The sequence below is a fragment of the Dipodomys ordii genome, unplaced genomic scaffold (assembly GCF_000151885.1).
Source record: "Dipodomys ordii isolate 6190 unplaced genomic scaffold, Dord_2.0 Scaffold199, whole genome shotgun sequence".
In the NCBI taxonomy this organism is placed as follows: domain Eukaryota; kingdom Metazoa; phylum Chordata; class Mammalia; order Rodentia; family Heteromyidae; genus Dipodomys; species Dipodomys ordii.
In genome coordinates, this window is record NW_012267415.1 from 3913271 (window position 1) to 3935257 (window position 21987).

General features: G+C 35.0%; 1 protein-coding gene across 3 annotated transcripts in view; it reads right to left on the reverse strand.

Annotated features, from left to right (window-relative positions):
• Positions 1–7833: 7833 nt before the first annotated feature.
• Positions 7834–21987, reverse strand: part of Samsn1 (SAM domain, SH3 domain and nuclear localization signals 1) — a 48560-nt gene continuing 34406 nt past the window's right edge. For all 3 annotated transcript variants that reach the window (XM_013034893.1, XM_013034892.1, XM_013034894.1), the window contains 2 exons: positions 19971–20121; positions 7834–8508 (listed from right to left, as the gene is read on the reverse strand). In XM_013034893.1, coding sequence (XP_012890347.1) covers positions 8306–8508; positions 19971–20121 — 354 coding nt within the window. In that variant the 3' untranslated portion in view covers positions 7834–8305. The remainder of the gene's footprint in view (positions 8509–19970; positions 20122–21987) is intronic.

Sequence of the window (21987 nt, forward strand, 5' to 3'; positions counted from 1 at the left end):
TATATTAATTTCTTGTGACTCATCTAACAAATTAGTACAAACTCAATGAACCATGTAATTTTATTTTCAATTTTTTCTTCTCTTTGGGCATCAGCTCTTGGCTAGCTTCTGTGAGAGTCTGGGCCCAATCTCCAGTACTATCACAAAATGAGATGTAGTTGGAGGCTTTGAGGAAGAATCTCTCTTCAAGCCCTTGGTGGCTGCCGGAATTCCTTGATTTTCTATGGCAGCATTACTTCTGTCATCAAGGCCCCCATCTACAAATTTCACTTTCTCTGTCTTCACATTGCCTTCTCTTCTCTGTGTCAAATCTCCATCTACTTTCTCATTCAAGCACTTGTAATTATAGTTAGACTCGCCACACACATAGTCAGTGATAACCTTCTGATCTCAAGATTCTTTCCTATATCTTTGATGACCCTTTCCCAATAAAATGGCAGCATGGACAAGCTTCCATGTTTAATATCTGCTCTCTTTATGGGCAGTTATTTAGCTTCCTACATATTCTCTACTCATTATTTACATTAATAACTAAGCAGTGGAATTTTAGGTGATTTAAAATAGTATAATTTTCTTCATGCTTACCCACACAGGACAAGGATATTGTATAATAAGGTTATTGGAGAATTATAAACTATATGAGATTAAATAATGCTGCTAAAGAATCAAGCTTTGGCAAGTAAGACTCAGAGAGAGAGCTTATAACTTCATGATAATATTTCATATAAATTAAGGCAATGTTAATTGTGTCCCCCAAAGCAAGGCCATTAAGCAGCTTATGGCCCCTACCTTAAGAATTTATTTGGGTCTTTCTATGGTCCTGCCTTTCCAATACTGTTTTACTTTGTACCCTAGGAGATATACATAAACAACTCTCTCTCTGAGAACCCTTTCCTATATTTTATCTCTAAGTATAATAAGAGGAAACAATTGACCAAGTTGGTAGTGATAAACTTTATAGCTATCAGAAACAAAAGACCTGAAGAAAGTCTTTAGTTCATTGAGCTCCATTTTGAAGTAAAATTCTTAATAAATGGAAAGTATAAATGTTTCTACATTCCCTAACTATAAAAAGCTAAACTGTCAGGAACCTTGTTACTGACCAGGAATGAATTTTCTATTTTATTTTATCTTTTTATTGCTGGGGTAAGACCATTCTAACATAAAGGAAAGTATCTAGCTGGGCTTAGGTGGACACTTGTAATCCTAGCTACTCAGGAGGCTGGGATCTGAGGATTGCAGTTGAAGCTGTCCTGGGCAGAAAAGTTCATGAGTCTCTTATCTCTAATTAACTGCCCCAAAGTTGGAAGTAGAGGTATGATTCAAGTGGAAGAGCATAGACTTGAACATGAAATTGCAGGGATAGCACCTAGGCCAGAATTCAAGCCCCAGGACACACACTAGCATATACCAGCACACACACACACACACACACACACACACACACACACACACACACACACAGTGTCTAATTCCTTCAATTCACTTATATCTTTTTTTTTTTATTATGTGAGAGACATTAGTACCATGTTCTTAAGTCACTAGAATTCTATGCACTTTGAAAATTTTTCAAACCTGTGTAAAGTTCTGTGCTTGATCATTTAAAACTGAACCAAGGTCACATAAAAGGATAGTTGTGTGTGTGTGTGTGTGTGTGTGTGTGTGTGTCTGTGTGTCTGTGTCTGTGTGCTGGTGGGTAGTTGGATAAACAAGAATGCTTAGATGTTACATAAATGTCCTCTAGTTCACTCCCTGTATAGAGGGCTAATGTACTGTAGCAATTCATCAGTCATTCTAATAGTCTTTTAACTTCTGTCAGAAAGCCTACTAAACTCTAACATCTTAAATGTTTAATATTCTAAAACATATTTTCATTAATCATGCAAATTATCTGGGCATCCATATTTTATAATAACCTCTTTTGAGATTACAAGGGCTAAGTCTTTTCCTATGACACATCCATGTTAATAAGTGATATTGTAGATGAAATATAACTTAAAGAATTTAAGAAGGGAAAAGGTACTAGTATAATCCCAATATCTTTGTGCTATCAATTTATACAAGTCCCTAAATGCTATTAATGTAAGATAGTTTTGATTCAGGAGCAAGCAGCTAAAATATGCACTTGCTTCATTCTATTTTATTACATAGTTGGTAGATGAATATTAATGTCAGTTCAGTGGATGTCTGTTGTCCTAATAGAAATGACCCTATATTTCATAGCAAAGTGACTGCAGGTGTGGTTGTTAGTAAGGGAGAAGAGTGTTACTTGTGATTTGATTAGCTTGAACTGCATTATGAAAATGTCCACGTATATTCTGCCAGTTACCCTGATTTCAGCAATTCTTACTTGCTAGAAAAATAAAGAACTATATGTGCGTGTCTCATGAAGCACATTGATAATAAACTGAAGAGGTATAAGACTTGAGCTTTTAGTAATGCTATTAGAAATGCTTTATCCTTTTTTCTTTTTTGTTCCTGTCTCTACTTATTGTCTTCAGAGATGAAGTCTAGCAATGACACAGAAGGTAATGACCTGGGACGGCATAAATGTAGTTAAAGTAGAGTCACACAACAGTGCTCATTGGACTCAAGAACATGACCTGATTAACTGGAAGTCATGAGGGACAGTTATGAGGGATCAGTGTCTAACTTCCTACAGGAAACAGATGATACAATTTAGGATAATTCATGGAGGACTTTTTATTTTTCTGAAGCCTTAAAAAGGCTAGCAAGTAGTAGAGCATCACAGACACAGAGATGTTCCTAATTCTAAGCTATAAGTGATGGGAGAAAAGTCATCTCCAGAATCTGAAAGGAAGAAACTATCACCTTGAGAGGACTGGTGAGTTTTGACTAAGGAAGACAGACAATAGTGTAAGGTAACTACCCTGTTTGGACTCTTGGCTCTCATGTCTCCTGGTGGTACTGCCCATTCACTGAACCCAACTGGAATGCCAAGAGCACAGATCCAGATTAAAAACTATGCAGATTAGCCCCTCTAGTGAACACCAGGGATTTCAATGTAGAGAATAGATAGGAGAGAGATAGAGGCAGAGACAGCTAATTTTGAACACCCTATCCCATAGGGTGTTCCGTGGCTTTGTAAAAGCCATAGCCTGTATTTTCTTTTGTAATTGGTTTCTTTTTCTTAAAATTTCTAACCATGTTGCTTCCTTAGTACATTTATATGAACTACCTGAGCCTCTAACTAATTAGTTATTTTTTTAATATAGATTGGGTGTAATATAGAGAAGTCATTATTCTCTTCTTCATATCACAGTGTGCTTTGCAGTGTGTCTTTAGTTTGTACTACTAAAGGAACACTTAAGACTTCACTTTTCTACATGGTTTGCTTTCTAATTATACTTCTCTAGTAAACTGTTTTACCATTACTTCCTGAATCATTGATTCTAGGGTGCAATAAAATTTCAAGAGAAAATATATGTGTTTTTATATGGAAAGGCAGATTCCCCCTACTCCTCCCCCCACATGGATTGCTGAAGGAATCAATGAGTAAAGGTTTCAAGAATAAGTAGTTGCAGAAAACCAAGTTAATGCTCTACATAAGTCCACATAACCCTCGGGTAAAAGTACTTATGTGTCTCCTTTTGTTGAGTTCTCTATTTTTTATGAATATGCATATCAGAGTGGAAAAACTTCCATCTGCTCTCTTTTAGCTGATTCTATCACATTTTTTAGTTGTGCATCATTATGGAGCTTCAGAGAAAGATGATCATTTACATTACATATGGATATAAAGGAGAGAAGGAGCTGATGAATTGCAAACAAGTATAATTTATATGGACAAAGTGTGCCAGAAGTGCTTTTCACCCCATTTTAGTCTGCACATCAAATGATTCCTGCCCATTTGCTTGGCCTGGAGCCCAAGAACTCAGAGAGGAAACAATCTTGTTAGCTGTAAGCATCAAGATTGCACTTCTGCTCTGTGAGAAAATAACACCCCATCCTCAGGCCTACTAGGGTCCTCAGAGGGTCAAAACAGATCACTGATAACATTAAAGCCATGTTTGAAAATATTCTTTCTTTATTGTTTCTTAATTAATAATATACTGCACACAAATCTCCTGAGATTCTAACTGTGGCTAATTCAAATGTGAGAAGTTTCCATGATGAATATAGAGGAATGAGCATACTGAAAAGCTTGTAGTATATGTTCCTGTTAATCTCTGACTCATTCTCAAATTTGACTTCCCAAAGCAAATCTTTTACCTATGTGTGGCTAAGCTTCACATATATGCATATATCTTCATTTAGTGTACCTTTCTAAGAGCTTCTATAGTATTGATAATTGCCAAAGATCTATTTGTCTTTTTCATTCATTACTGTAGGCATTTGTTTACAATGTGCCTTATTCATGGTTAAAAATTATTATTTCTATCATCTGCCAAGAACAAGGAATCAAATATGTGTCTTTCTAACAGGGGTAAAGAAAGATTTTGTCATAATATACAACTGTCATTCAACTGTCTGAGAAGTTCTTATAAACCAGTTGATCCTCTCTCATTGCTTCTGACCAACACTGTGTCAAGCATTTTCAAACAATTTGTGTCAAGCATTTTCAAATTAGAGCCTGTCTATTCCTATGCAATGCTGACCATGATGTGGCTTTCTTCTTATATTCACACATCAGGAGGTAGAAATAAAATCATAAAAATAACAATGGTAATGGTGTTTATGAGGATCTTACATGCCTTGTGTTCAGTGTGTTGCATAAATCAGGTCATGTAATATACACCATTTTGTGCATTCCAAAAAGAAGATCAGATTTAGGAGAAAATAAATGATATGTCCAAATTCACATAGTTTTCAAAGCAGATGGTTTAACTCTATACCCTACGCTGTGTATGCTTATATAAAATAAGAACTACTTCTCTCATACTTCCATAGCAAAAAGGATGGTTAAAGTTAGAAGTTGGTATGATTTTGTTTGTTGTCTTTTGTTTTGTCTTTTCCATTAATGTTATTTGTTATTTGTCTTTTTCATTAATGTTCATTAATGATGGTTAGTCTCTATACATTTTATCCTCAAGCTTTACATAAATCTAGCGTGACTTCTTACTTTATGAAAGAGTACTTGAAGTCTATATGCTAATTAGTTATGCAATTCTTGTGCAGGACGGGGAAGTACGTGCGGGTGTGGGTTGAGGGAATATCTAAAATTTCTTCACAGAACTTACCCTTGTCACGGAAGTTTCTCAACCAATGTGGCTGTGCTCAGGAAGATGTAGCAGAACCTCAGTATATTTGCCTACCTAGCGTGTTGGGACATTTTCTAACGAATTTCATTCTAACTAACTTCTTTGACAATAGATTGAAAATAGAATGTTAGAAAGTGAACAATACCAAAATACATTGGCATTCCTTAATGAAGAGGTCTGCATGAAATTCAATGAAAACTTTTCAGTGATAAATAGGTAATGGAGATGGGGAAAGGGAGAGGAAGTGAGAGGTCAGTCTGATTAAAGCATTGTTTATGGATGTAAGAAATACCAGGACAGAACTCCTTTGTGCAATTACACACTGGGAAAAAAAAGAGATGAAGAATGACAGGTATGTAAGGCAGGTCCTCTGTAGGGCGTGACTACTACAGGAAAGGGGAAGATGAATACAGAGGGTATCCACCTCTGTGAATACAAAATACTTTACATATGCTTGTGAAAATGGAATAAAGATGCTTGCTGACATTAGCACAGGAAGGGAGATGGAAGGTGATTGAGAGTGACCGAGAAGGTGGTTCTAATCAAGGTACATTGTCTGCCTACGTTGACATGTCACATGAAACTCCTTTATGCCACTAATTGATGCTAGTTTTTTTTTTTAAGTTGAGAACAAAAATATCAAAGACAAGCTCATAATAGGGTACTTTACGATGAAAGCATGTCCATGTGTATATCAGTGATAGAAGAGAGGACAATTTACGAATTATATGATTTTAAAAGTTTTTAAATCATTTATTAGCTTTTTTTTTTACTATCAGCATTATATACAAAATGTAGAATCTACACGTTTTGTAAGTATGTATCAGAAATACTATGACGATGTTATCCATTTAGCTGGAGTAAACTTTCTCTAACCAAGTATAGTCATAAAACAATTGAATTTTAAATATGGAAAATCTGTGGGATTAGATAATCATTGCATCTCAGAAAGGCTTTACAACTGTGTATACCCTGATAGTTACCTCCAACAGGCAGGGCAGGTGTCCTGCTAATTGAGATGATCTGATCTGAAAGCCCATATATGATACAGTCCAGCAGTATGTATAATACATAGGTAAATAAATATTTGATATTGGGAATTTTACCAGGTTTCAATCTAGTCACCAAGATAGCAAGATTATCCTGTACATATTAATACAGTAGCTTTGTCTCCATTCCAAGTCTATTCCTAAAGGCTCAGATTAATGTCAGTCTTCCAGATAAGAGCAGCAAAAGCTTGGGTCTCTCAATCACATCAAATCTTGGAATGGCTTGCCTTTCCTTTTCTCTTTTCTCAGCTTCCCCTACTCAAGAAGCTGTTTCTCTTCTGTTGAGATTCCTTGCCCTGTACTCTCTTGAGTAAAGAACTCTGAGCATCTATCTGTCTGTTAGGTAAAGAGCAGGTAAGGTGGCATGCACTGTCACTGTGCATGCATCCTTTTTGGCACAGGGCTCCCTCATGGGCCTTCTCTTGGCCACTTGAAGTTCCTGGGATCTCTACATCCCTTCCTTCTATGGTCTCTCTTCCTCTTTTTCAGTCTCTTTTACGAGGAATTTAATTTATATATTCTGGAAACACTTTTACATACAATAGTAAGCAAAATGTAAGGTCAGGGAAAACTTTGAAACAAGGAAGTAGTTGATTATATTTGTGAATCAAACATTTTTTCTGAAGACTATTTGGAGGATGCATTAAAAGCTAGAAGGACAGACTGGAAACAGTGGTGGTCTATTTTCCCAGTACTTCCAAGAAAGAGAGAACCAGCTGGAAAGATATAGCAAACTTCCACATATATACTTAAGAGACTATGAGATTCCATGGAAATGGATGGTAAGTCACAAGTATGAAAGCATTTCTAGATAGACAGGATCTATAGGACTTGATTACATATTGTATTTGCACATGGATGGCACATGTAGAATAGAAGAATGATCTGCTACAAATAAATAGTAGTGGTTTTTGTAAAAAGAAGTTAGGAATGAAAAACAATAGATAAAACTACAGAGAAAATGAAGGGCTTGTGTTTGTCAATATTGCTATCTCTTCAGGAAATTGGAAAACACAGATTGATTTAGGAGAGCAGCAGAGTCTAAAAGAACCATTAGTAATTTGAGAATCATTATTGAGTATTGATCATACAACCATTGTCCAATAGGTTTTCTTTAAAGGTCTAAGACTAAAAAAACTAGCTTAGAATGTACAATATACATATTTCTTTTTATTATTAACATTTGGGTCAAAATTTATTTACACTTAAATAAAGAATATCTCTGCAGTTATTGAAATTCGTTTTACTAGATTAAGAGTGATCAAATATTGTTATTGGTGCTTTTTTTGTGGGGGAGGGTTGGCTGTAGGGCTTGAACTCTGGGCCTGAGCACTGTCCCTGAGCCTCTGTGTACTCAAGGCTATCATTGTACAATTTGAGCCACAGTGCCACTTCTGGTTTATGAGTGTTTAATTGGAGATATGAGTCTCACAGGAACTTTTTCTGCCCTGCCTGGCTTTGAACCGTGATCTTCAGATCTCAGCCTCCTGAGTAACTAGAATTATAGGCGTGAGCCACCAGTGCCTGGCTATCAGCACTTTTATAACAAATAATGGAATTAGTAAAGAGATCAACACAAAATTTACTAATACTCCAAGTCAAGGATACAAAGTTCCCAATATCAATACAATTTCCCAACAAAACAAAAATGAGTATACATATTACTTGTACAAATCAGTTCAACCAAAAGACCTTCCATTAATATTAACTTACTAATACACACATGTTCAAAACTGGTTTGTGTAAAAGAAAATTTTCATATTTTCATGTTTGTAATAGAAAGTGTGTGTAATACATATCAGAGCCTTACATTGTAATATTTTCTAATCTATGCAAATTACATAGCATTTAATAAATGTACATTTTACTTACAACTCCTGTGAATGTTAGAGGTATGCACTTGTATGTACAGCATTCAGATTAAAATATTCTAATTTGGTTTGTATTTACAAAATATTCTCTTCTTTTCTGCCTTGTAGATCAAGGAGAGCTATAAAGGAATGTATCAATAGAACATATAGTTGAGGAAGATATTCAATCACTTGATTCTGTGAGAGTAATCTTCTCTATCATGTCAGGCAAACTTTCAGATTCCAGGTCTTCTTTGCCATTATCTGAATTTCCTGATGACATATAACAACCAGAGTCTCTTGGACAGTCATCTAACTGTGACTTACTTGAGGAAATGTCTGGGCTTATGCATAAAGACACAGATTCATTTACTTGTTCTTCAATGACTGTGAATGGAAGAAAGAGGAAGTGTTAATGAAAGCCAGTTTTATTCATCTGTTATTCTCTTTCATGTATTATCCTATTTTAAATGTTCCAATCTTCAGTTGACTACAGTTGAAGTTTCAGTGAATAAAAGATACATTTATTTGTTATAAAAGATACACACACATATGAATTTTCAAATCACTGTTTTTTTAGAACACAAATTGTGCCTTTATTGTTTAATTGCAGTTTCCTGAAATTCATGTGCACAACCTACAAAAGCAAAGGTCAATGTGGACTCTTCTTTTTCATTGGTAATAAGTTGTATCCACAGTAAAACTGGTGCCTTATACATTTAAATATTCTTTAAAGTATCATCTAAAATAAGTCATATGTCTTTTAAAATACAATCCAAATTTATAGCAATCTTTGTGAACAAGTCCCTAATCATGATAATGTGAATCCATAAGCAAACGATCACTAGAATAGATAGATATTCTATTATTCTATCACCTAGATAAAATACAATTTCAAGTGCATAGGCTATAACAAAACTTAAAAAATGTCCAGAATTTTTCTATGCCAACCTTCATCAGAAAAAGACAATTGTTTATGTTTACATTGATTCATTTCAATATTCTTCTATTTTCAGCAGACATTATCTTTTAGATTAATGTTGAAACTCTAAAAGATATTTTAAAAGACTCTATGCAACATTATATTAGTCATCACAGGATTCTGTTAATATCATCATAAAGGTTCTTTGCCCTTCCAGATGGGTAGTTCCCTGTATCATGAACTGAGTTCTTCAGAGAAGAAATGGATATCTAACTACCACTTCTTAGCTACATTTAGCACATCCTCCTCTTTCACTTTATCAGCTGGGGGTTTCTTCACTTTTACCCTTTGAATAGCCTCACATCGGGAGAATTACACATATATGTAAGGCTTGAACAAGAACTTGATTACATTCTGCTGTATTTACTCAACTCCAGTGAGAAGAGAATAAACCCAAATTTTCAAGAACTGAAACAAGGAGGCTGTATAATCAATCATTTTCAATAGACTAACACACAGCAAATTAATTTTTTTTAGGAAGCCCACCTTCTACCAAATTTACACATCTCTTGCATACAACCATTAAAATGCATTTCCCCTAGGTTCCAGATCCTTGGCCAATTATTTGTTTATGGCCTACTATGAATCTAATTGTTACTAACCTCTGTCACCCATGAAACCTGAGCCATGCTGACCTCAGTTACTCTTGCATAGTGAATTAGCTTGTATTTAATATACCAAAATGGTAAGTAGTTTTACGCCATCCATGGAAGAAATGAGAAAAAAACATTGCTTAAACTCCTTTACTGATTCTCTTGTTACATGAAGATGACTGATTGAGAAAGGCTAAATGAAAATGATTAAAAAAACTACTCCTTCGTCTTTTTCAAAACAAATAAAAAGTTCTTTGAACTTTTTTTTAAGGCACCTGTGAAAAACTACATCTGTGACCCTCTCTTGAATCTGAACATTTGGCACAACTTTCTTCAGCTATAGGATTGCATATCAAGTATTTATTTGGTTTTCTACTTGGTTTTACTTGGTTTTCAACACTTGTTTATGAAATGAGACTTTGTTTTATAAAGAATTGCTTTTTTGGGTTCTGCTTTTCTTTTTTTTTTCTTTTAAGTTAATATAATTTTCTGAACTTCAAAAGGTTGCATATGAGGATTACAGTTTAACATGACCATCTAAGGATCTAGTGCTTTTAGTTTCTGCTTTTCTATCTTATTGCTTCTGAAGTGAAATGAGCAGTTTCTACTACATTATCCAACTGTCTCTGGAAAAGGCTAGAGGAATTAGTCCTTTGTTATGCATCCTAGCACATTAACTCTGATCACTCTGAAATGTGGCCCTCTTGGAACACCGCAGTGATGGAGATAAGGCCACAACTCCTTCCACTGTAAAGAGTCAAGCTACTTCCCTACAAATTAGTACCTTTTGCTATAATAAGAGCTGTTAGCTCTCATTACTCTAAGTTTATTACCAATTGTAGGCTCCCTTGAAGATAGAGGTCTTGGCTTTAAACAAAACAAAACAAAACAAAAAAACCCCTCTGATTTATAAAATTGTTTTTCTTTCCCAAAAGAAATATTTAGATTATCATTTCATCTTAAGAAGCCTCTACAACTTCAACTCAAATTGTAACAAAAAACGTAAGTGAAAAACATTTTACCCACGTCATAGTTTAATAGTAGTAATGAAAATATTTGTGTTTATTTCCACCCAAGAAATGCCATATCACATTCTTTAAGTTGTAGGAATTGATGTGTTTTAAATACAGATTATTTACCAAAGAACTCTTTCATCTACAATTTTTTATAGAAAAAAGGAAACAGTTTCTCAGTATGAAAGTTATGTAGCACAGTAATTTACAGAACAGCAGTAATTTGCTAAATGATTTCCTAGTGCAATGAAAACATGACTATGCCTTCTCGAATGCTTCCCACCAGGCTTGCAATAATTTCAGGCAGGTGATCGGCTGGAGCCCCTCAACTGTAACTATAAAAAGAAAAGGCAGGTCATTATGTTTTATTATGGAGATGAAAGCTATATGGTATCCAGTCTTTGTATTCAGAGAGTTAAGATTTTCCTCTTCTTGTTTCTTTTCATCCTGACAGTAATGATAGGGATTAGCACAAAGGTAGGTCTTCTGTTAGAGAAGATTTTTTTTTAACCTTTTCCTCAGAGAAGATGAATTCATACTAATGCATTCACATTTTCTTTCTAAGTCATTTAGTCCCTCCATGTGGCCATGAAGCACAGTAATGCTAACTGGCCTACCCAGAAATTGAAAACACAACCTTCATCAGTTTTGTTCTATGGTTCAAGCATCTGAGCTAACCACGCAAGTAACACATAGGAATAAGAAAGAGTTTGCCTCCAAAATTGCAGACTTCTCATTGATATCTGAGTGCATCTTTTAATACTAAAGTATTTCTGATAATATCTTAAGTTTAAAAAAAAGCACACATTTTATCATTAAAATTGTATGCAGACAAGTATATACATATTTATATAAACTTTTCTGTATTTTTCATTTAAAGCTGTACAATGCTTTATATTTTAATTTCCAAATAATAAAAAATAAAATGGCTTTAAAAATGCAGCCATCAATAGTTTGTGAATATCCTAAAGACTACATAGTTTCATTCTGAATATGCTAAAGAATTATAATCACTGACATGTCTTCTGTTAATACAGTTTAATTACAAGCACAATATGAACTCCAGAAACCAGCATTTTTCTGCACTGTATGTAATGAAAATAAAATTAATAGGTTAAGAAAGAATTGTTTAGCAAATATTTTATTACCAATAATGAATTTGAATGTTAAAATATTTTATTTCCTACAAAAACAGTAAATTAAAGCTTATGGACCAAAATCAAGGATTTTAAGATAGTCATCAATGTTGGGGGAAAAAATGTGGCATGGTGATTAAAACAGAAGACAGCTAATATAATTATTCACAAAATAATTATATTGGAGTTGTGACATTTAATTAATTGTGGGCAATCTCAATTATACTAAAAGTGAAGAAATATTTAAGGAAATAGAACTAGCTCTTCATTCTGGGAAAATGTTCTCAATACTCTAAGGAGAGAAATATTCCCTATATTCACCTATTAGAAAATTGTCCCAGGTTTCTTTACTCAAATCTTCAGAATATGTCTTTGCTAATCCTCTCTTACAGATATTATAAAATAACACAACTTCGAAGGTATAGTAAAATGAGCTTAGCCAAAGAAAGTGATAAATAATATATTTTAATAAAAGTGATGTTTAGACTGAGGATATAAGAACTAAAGATCAAAAAGAAATTGTTTAAAATTCAATTAAAGTTGTTTTATAAGCAGTCCTCTTCTTTTTCTATTCTGGCACTATGCTCAAAAGAAAAAAATCAAAGATAGACACTTTAGTATGTTACAATGCTCACTCTCATGTTTTGTGTCCATTTAAGTCACTCAAAAAAAAAAGAAATGAGGGGCTGGGAAGGTGGCTCAGTGGTAGAGTGCTTGCCTTGCATGCATGAGGCCCTGGGCTCGATTCCTCAGCACCACATAAGCAAAAAGAAAAAAGCCAGAAGTGGTGCTGTGGCTCAAATGGTAGAGCACTAGCCTTGAGCTAAAGAGCTGAAGGACAGCGCCCAGGCCCAGAGTTCAGGCCCCACAACCGGACCCCTTCTTCCCCCTGCCCAAAAGAAAGAAAGAAATGATGTAGTACACGCTTCTATGGCTAGATTTTTGTGCAGAAACAGCGTTTTATTTTCTTTCATGGAGGGAAATTTAGTAAAAACATACAACAGAGCTCTCAGCTACATTTAATTTCATCTTAAACATGTCCTTAAATCTCTTAGGACTATAGTTTTCTAACTAAACTGCATGTATGATGCTTATTTTACTTTATTACTAACCTCTTTTCTTGAAAATAACGCAAAATAAGAAACAAGAATCCACTATGGAGGCCAAGAGGGAATATGGAGTTGAAATCACTCTTCCTCTATTTACTCTCTTTGTGGCCCAGTGTCATAACTGATCCTGTGGTGAGTTGTGTACTGTGGAGGAAATCTCTCTTTTTTTTTTTTTTTTGTCGGTCGTGGGGCTTGAACTCGGGGCCTGGGCACTGTCCCTCAGCTCTTCAGCTCAAGGCGAGCGCTCTACCATTTGAGCTACAGTGCCACTTCCATGTGGAGGAAATCTCATTCACACACCTGGTGACCTTTACTTACACTGCACTGACAGGTCAATGGGGGCAGAGACATTCTCCCTGGAGATCAGTCTCCCTGGAGATTACAATCACTGAGCCATATGTGGAAAACAGGTTGGGTAAGTGCCCTGTCTGGCTACAAACTCCAGTGGAGGGCTTTGGACTCAGAAAATTTCTGCCCTTAATTGTCATTTTTAACTATTTTGATGATGAACAAATGAGATTTAAAACTGCCATTGTGTACTATTGAATTAGAAGCCTCGGGAAATCAATTTCATATTCTGATAGATTAATTAACCCTGTCTACTTGAACAAGTTGAAAACATGCCATGTTCAAACAAGCTACTTTGATATATTCACTATTTTAGTCAAAAGTACTTGAAAAAAAACCACTTGGTATTTGATAACTCTACCTTCCTCTGTATCTTAAAGGCAGGATGAAATTCCACATGAAATATGGCCTCCTTATAAGGAAAGAAATTATCATCCTTACCATCAAAGCCACAGGAAATCTGCAGATTAAGCTTTATCATCCTAGCTAAGTCTTGACCTAATTATATACTCCAGACTATGCCCCTGTGCCTTGTATTATTTTTATAGCTTGCTACTCTAGGTACAAATCAGTATATAAGTTTTCCATTGTAACTGATTCTTCAATTCTTACTTTCCTCATGAAGCATGACTTGCCACGTAACATGGTGAATAAAAAATTTAGGCTTTTGTTGATCTGTCTTATGCAAGTTTAATTCTCAGGTCTAGCCAAATGGAAAAGGAAAGAAGAAAACATGAGGATACACATAAGATTATGCTTATTTATATTGATATGATGAAAAATTAATCTCATGCTATTATTATTATTATACTTTTTCACTATAATAAGATTATCCTATATAACTTTCTATTTTTTTGTTTAATATTCTTAGGATATATTTCCACATCAATATACAGAAAGTTCTATATTACTTCCTTAATACTTTTGATATATTACTATGGCTTATTACTATACTACTAATGTTTTAACTCATATTTTTATTTTGAATTTAGTAGGATAAATTCTTGAAACTATAATTTCTGGGTACAAAAAAATGTACATTTTTAAACTTTTAGTTCTTTACGTTGCTCCTCTCCAAAAATCTACAACATTTTTATAATCTTTTATACACACACACACACAGTAGGTATATACATAAGATAAAACCAATGACACATGCCAATCAATACCTATCTGACTATTCCAAGAACTTGTGTGTGTGTGTGTGTGTGTACACCCTAAGATTGGAGAAGATTTTAATTTTTATCAAAAGGACAAAATTCTTACTTACTATTTACAAATCTCTTTACCCCCCCCCCCCAGCATATGTTCATTCTAGAAACATTTGTTAAACATGTACAGGATGGCTGTGGGAAATAGAGGGTTAGGTCTTTTTAGACTATGTGTTCATTATGAAATCAGATACAATAACAGTGCATTATGCAAGCAACTGTAGTAGTGCTCTGTTTATAGACTTTACAAAGGTGTTTAGATGACTTAGGTGAAAAAAACCTGTAAATTCTTTCAATAGAAATTGCTGTATGGTAAAGGAATAAACATGTGATATGTATCCTAAACGAAATCTTACTGAAGCCAAAAATCTGGAGGAATGAAATTGCATAAAGCCAATCATCTATGACTGGGAATAGATACCAAATACATATTTATAAATGCACACAAGTAAAATGCCTGCATGTCTCCTGCACCTTATATATGTGGGTAGATACCATGTCTTTTCCTAAAAGCTGTGCATTTCTGGAATCTAGACTGAAATCATATGGCAAATAGTTTGGCCACCCCAGGTACACATGTCAGGGGCTGGGGCACCGGGCTAGGCTGGCACATGTTTAGGCCAACTGCTGGACTGGAGCTTGGCATCGCTGCAAATCTCCCCTGGTGGAAACTCCTGTTCCAGCTCCTGACTACTCCCTGCTCCATTTTGCCTGCATCAATTTGAGCAGGCAGACAGGCAAGAAGGCACAACCTGGGATGGTTTAGCAATAAGGGGCTACTGGGACCACAGCTGGCGCCAATGCCTTGCACACCAGGTCCTTTTCCCTTCCCCCTGTCCCCTTCCTCCTCATTTGGCACTGCAACAAGACTTTGTAAGACACCTCAAATAAATTGTATATAGATTCTATACAGTTTGCGTATCTTGTTAGCAAATTTTTATTTTAATTGAAAATTTAAGTGATCCCTCTAGGGTAAGGCAAAATACTTCCAGCACCCGTTTTCCTCAAGGACAATAGTAAACATTCAATAGATATGATTATAGGACACACCAATGTGCTTCTAAATGGAGAAAGGTGACAAGTACAGAACTGATAGAAAATATATACTATTAATAGCAGTGTATGGATCTTATTCTGAAGAAGCATTTTTGAATAAGGTAAAGAGTTATTATTTCCCCCTGCTGCTGGGGCTTGAACTCAGAGTCTGAATGCTGTCTCTGAGCTTCTTTAGCTCAAGGCTGGCTCTCTATCACTTGAGCCACAGCTCCATTTCCAACTTCTTTGGTAGGGTATTAGAGAGTCTCTCAGACTTGCTGCTCAGGCTAGATTTAACCTGGATCCTCAGATCTCAGCTTCCTGTGTAGCTAGGAGTTCAAGCATAAACTACTGGCAGCACCTGCTTTTGCAGATCTCCCCACTTTTTCTTTGCCTCTCCTCATTTTCACAAATAGTATTTACTCCCAAAGGAGAGAAATTATTTTTTAAACTCCCTCAATAAATAAGGAGACCCTAATGTCCACAAAATAAATAGATAACACTTCAATTTTCTTCTCCAGGAATTAGGCCTCAATATCAATTTTTCTTCTCTCTAACCTTATCTAGATTCCCAGGTGAGAGAGCAAATTCTACTTGGTTCTAATGTAACCTCAGAATAAAGTCTGAATATCTCTGCTTGTCTTTCTTGGGTTGTGGAACCCCCTCCCGCCAAATCATTATGTTTCTAGTGGTAATCTTGTGATCATTTTAGACCACTCAATAGCCTTTCTATCAGCTAGTTTGAAAAGCATCTTTACTCCTGCCAAGCAGTGACCTAAAAAGTTTACATTTTCAAGGTCAAAGTGCAAACAATACTAATAATCTCTAGGCTAAGAGGAAAGGAAATTTTTTATTTAAAATATTAGATTTCTGGTTTTTCTTTGACTTATTTCCTATCTTCTTAATTTCTCTAGAAATATTAAAGACACATTTGGGTCCTTTTCTTTATTTTCATATTAGTTTAAACTCTTACCCACAAAACATGTGCCGAGTTTGTTCAGTTTTTATATTCAATGCTTAGGAAAGCAAAAACTTTCCAAGTTCACAGTCTAACAAACAATACAACCCTAAATTGGCATTTTTTGACATCTTCAAACTGATATTATTCAATGATTGAAATAAAAATACACACATAAAATCCAGATCAATGTACATATTTCCTTCTTTAAAAAAATATTTTTAACCTGTGAGTGTGACATGCATTTGTTTTTAATAATGTCTCCATTTTATATAGCCATATATTCAAGGTCTTTATCATTCAAGATACATGAAGGTTGTGTTTTTAATCTTTAGCATGGTTACAGAAGATATGATTCACAGAGTAAAGAATAGATAAAAATAAGCCTGCAGCATGGTGCCAAATCATCAGAATTCACCATCTTATCTACAAATGGAAGTCATTCTTCTTTATTTCTTGAGCAAAGCAGTTTCATATAAGATAAATAGCTTTCAGTCACAATAGCATAACGTGAAGTATGCATCTTTTTGACATGTATATTCTAATACTACTTTAGACCATAAGATTAAAATAAGAAAAAAACTCAGGCTTCTATGTTGACAAGTAACACTGGTTGAATCTGCAATTTTCATCTCCCTGAATTTGCCTTTTTGTGTATATTTTGCACATTATGGGGTTTTCGTAGGTGATTAACTTCTCTTGACCTTCAAATGCTACTTGCTAAAAGTTTTGTTTCAGGAAATACGATCTGGGGTTTATCCTCTTTTATATATCATATAATGAAAACCACTCCATTCTGAGAGATATTATATTTTCCCTTCACAGGCTAGGATATGATTCTAATGGACTTAAGCATCTAAGTTCTACATAAATGAGCTTGAGAAAGATACTCAGCTATTCACATTTTAGTTTCCCCATCATGCAATGGAAAAATTAAGCCAGATTTTAAAAGTTGTTGTTATCAATATACATCATTAGACAGTAGACAGGCAAGGAAAGAGGTAAAAGAAAGAAGTGAAGAACATATATGACTTTGATTTGGAACTCATCTTTCCTTTGTGTTCCTGCTTAATAGTTTTACCTGAAAGCACTGTCTCCTTCACAACCCTCCTGTGGGAGAGCCTAGGTGGCCTTTCACCTTTCAGAGTCATTTTGTGACTCTGAAAAACAAAGGTTTTGTTTTCAAACAAACTTCTATGCACACATACATTACATGCACACACACACACACACACACACACACACACACACACACACACACACACACACGTAATATTTTAAAGGTCTCGCTGTGGAGGCCCAGACTGCAAGAACTCTAAATCATTTTGCCTCAACCTCCAGAGTACTGAGATTCACTTCCATTTTCTGAAGTGGAACCATGACATAAAGTCCTGGAGAAGAAACCTGAAAAAGTACCAGACAATCTCAATTTCCTAATGTCTTCCATTTATCCAGCTGTTTGAAACTTCTGAATTACTTACTCATTTGAAAATTAGAAAACAAACATATCCATGTGTATGGTTAGAGAAGAAAAACAATTATTTTTACTTGTTCAAAACTTATTTTTCGCTGGGCACTGATGGCACACGCCTGTAAGAAGGCTGAAATCTGAGGACCACGGTTCAAAGCCAGTCCCGGAAGGAAAGGCCATGAGACTCTTAGCTCCAATAGACCACTCAGAAAACCTGAAGTGGTGCTGTGGCTCAAGTAGTAGAGCATTAGCCTTGAGCTGAAGAGCTAAGGGACAGCACCCAGGTCCAGATTTCAAACCCCATGACTGACAAACACCCCCCCCCAAAAAAAAACCCCCACCATATTGTTCTCCCTCTTATACTCAAATTATTTTCGAGGATATTAGCATGACAGTAAATATAATGAATATGAGAAATCTATAAGGTAGTTTTTAAGCAAACATTGTTTAGTGAGTTATCCTAGCTTGAAATGGATGAGATATAAAAGAAACTGCCTTGGGAGATAATGTCTGGGCTTGAATTATTAACTAAATTAACTTTCTTAAGGCTAGTCTTTGTTTGCCTCTGTGACTCATTGTGCTCTTGTATTAATCTCCTGGCTTCAAAACTTCAGAGAAAGCATATGAAAACCTAAAGATCTGAAGATGAAGTAAGTTCTGCTGGTGTTGAATTAGTCATGAATTTGAAATTTGTTGGAATAGGATGAAGATCTAGGAGAACTCAAGATAGCAAGTCAGAATAAAGTAAGGAACAGTTTCAAAAAATGTAAATGAATTCCTACCACATAAAAAGCAAATGCATAGCAAGTGACTAAGCTTCAGTTTTGCAGGATTTGCCAGAGGAGACACAGGATAGCCCACAAAGGAAGTCAGGAGGTCTGAGAGCTAAATTCAGCTTTCCTCTGTTGCTCTTCATCTGGCTGTTACAGTGTTAGAAAGTATAGATTAGCCTCACAAATCATAGTAGGAATCCAAGTTCTAAAACTTCCAAGGATTTGCACTTAGACAAATTGCTTATTATCTCAATGTCTCATCCTCAACTTGGAGTTAAATAGTCTTGGCTATTTAACTTGGAGTGCTGTGTGAAGGGTACCAGGTAAGATAATCAACACTTCGTCCCAAAGATTTTTGTGGAACATGTGTTCAATTACAATGAGAGTTGCTATCAGTTTGATGTTTGGTTGATACAAATTATTTTTCATCTCAAACATTAGACTTTTTACCCTCTTTTTATCATCACAAAAAATCTTTACAGTTTGGCACGCCTTCAACTCAAGCTAGGAGGCCCTGCTTGAGGAGATTTAATAGGAAGGGCGTTCTGGCTGGGTAATTGTAAAAGTAAAAGCTCCAAGCCAGTTGACATAGCTAATATTCTTCTCTAAGTGAATCTGCATGCATTATTCCATCTTCACTTTATACTTACAAATACAGAAAACCATCTTAGATAATAAAAAGAGCTGCATATTTTTGCAAGCCATTAGAGCATTTTCACAGAGTGCTATAAACACATACAAGATGTGACTATATGGTAATGAAATGAATTTTCCTGTATGGCACAAAGCCTCATTAGCTTAGAGCCATGTTCTGTGTTGTTCTACAGAAGCCATGTGTTACATTTCTCACTAATGGCTCATGCTGTCACTAAATATTTGCCTCTAACCTCCCTCAGTCTTTGGAAATGCAGGCATCCACTTGCCTGCAAATTAATAGCTCTGCAGCATCAAAATGAGGGACCCAGAGAAAAGTCATTTTACTTCCCGAGAATTCAACGAACAGAAAGAAATCCTTTCCTCAATTATAGATTTGATCAGAGTTGTTGTTCCTAAGGTTAAACGAAAATTCTTACTTTATAAAAAAGAACATTATACATGGCTCTAAGTAAATACACCTGGATCTTTACTTTGAATGATTTTGCTATTTACACTAAAGCAAGAATGCTAGGGCGGAAAAAAAAAAACAAAAAAACAAAAAAACAGCAGGTCAGTGTACTTACTTTCTTCATCGAGGAGATTTTCAGCAGCTGATAGTAGCCTCATCCTGTCTTCTGGGTCTGCAATGTTTAATTCAATGAGATGACTGTCTGTTATATCTTTTAAATCTTCCAGCGTCTCATAACCATTGAGCAAAAGTGTTGAGGTATAGTCCTGTGGGGGAGAAAAATAAGCATCATATTATATCTAAGAACTATAGTTAAATACTTTCTGTTTAGTTATTTTGGGCTTAAAGGGAGTATAGAGCTTCAGATAGAAAATGAAGGATGCTAGTCTGTAGAATTCTGGCTTGAATCCATTTTATTGCACCAGTTATTCAAATTCAAACTGCAGTGCTTTAAAGAGAATGTATTGTCACCTCTGGAAGGACAAACGTAGAGAAAAAGTTACCTCCAGCTATAACAGTGCAAAGGATCAGCTTAGTGACAGAATCCTTCATCCCACTGGTTCTTTACACTTCTGACTAGTTACATGGACACTGGTAACATTTCCTTAACTCTACTGATAAACTACCTGTAAAAGAGTATATTATAGTAATATTTCTTAATCTATATATTATCTTGTTTGCATGATCATAAAAACAGCTAGTTTCATTACCTTCTTTGGGTAAAAATGAATTTAAAAAACATTATATATATATGATTTTGCATTTTGGTTGAAATGTATTTTAAAAATAAAACTTAAATTTCCCTATTAAATATAAATGGACTCCATGGGAAAAGTATTATTTCCTTCTCTCTCTGTGTTTCTCTTTCTCTCTGTTTTTCTCTCTCTATCTCTGTGTGTATGTGTGAGAGAGAAGCTGACATTTGTATCATTTATCAATTTAAAATTTAAAATTCATAGACTTCTGATTTTAAAATCTACATTATTTATACAACCCCTGTTATTTCTGACTGAATAAAAAATGCAAATTGAGTAGAATACTTTTACAACTTCCTCAAAAAACTCTCCCATTTATATCATAATTTCAATATTCTTATTTTAGTTACTAAAATTGGATAAGAGGAAGTTGAAAAGTTTTAAGTAATCAGGAAGAACTTATTACTTAAAAATGTAAAAAGGAAAAAGAGTAACAATTACAAAAATAGTTTGCCCAAGAAGAGCATGGAATTAGACAACTGAATAAAAAAAATTCCTTTCTGACACAACCATCTAACTGTGGCCTTTGGGGTAAGATTTTACAGACCTAGATTTTTTTTTTTTCTAAAGCATAAAACAAATAAGTTGCTAAGGCAAAAACTGAAACCTATACTTTTCCCAAGTACTGTCCCTTCCATGCTGAGCCAATAATAACAGAGGAATGTATAAGAATCCAAACCATGTGGGCTGGGAAGGTGGCTCAGTGGTAGAGCGCTTGCCTTGCATGCTCGAGGCCCTGGGTTCGATTTCTCAGCAGCACATAAGCAAAAAGAAAAAAGCCGGAAGTGGCGCTGTGGCTCAAGTGGTAGAGCGCTAGCCTTGAGCTGAAGAGCTGAGGGACAGTGCCCAGGCCCCACTACTGGACCCCCCCCCAACAAAAAAGAAAAAAAATACAAACCATGTGTGTATAAACAGGTAAATAATGAGATAATTTATATAAAGAAAGTCTTAATTGATGAATTATGAAAATTTCAAAGCACTGCTGAGTAAGTTTTAGAAATAGATGGTACTGCTGAGATAGTTCTAGGAAAGTATCAAGTGAGGTTACATATGTATAAATCATTTAACAACGCAGATGATTCAAAAAGTAATGTTTATATAACAAGAAGACTATAAAAACAGACAACCTATTTCCTCAAATTGAGTAGAATACTCAATACCTCCATCTGTTTAAAGGAAAGCTTCTAAATATAGCTAATTGAGTATTCTACTCAATTTGGGAATTAATGATCACTGTTTGATAACAAATAACGTTGGGAATGATTGCATTTTATTATCTTCCCTTTGTAAAAACTACCATTTTCTTTTCATTTTTTCTTTCCTTTCTGTGACTTTTCACTTTACTCTTTGTATTCTGTTAATCATTCTCATTTAGAC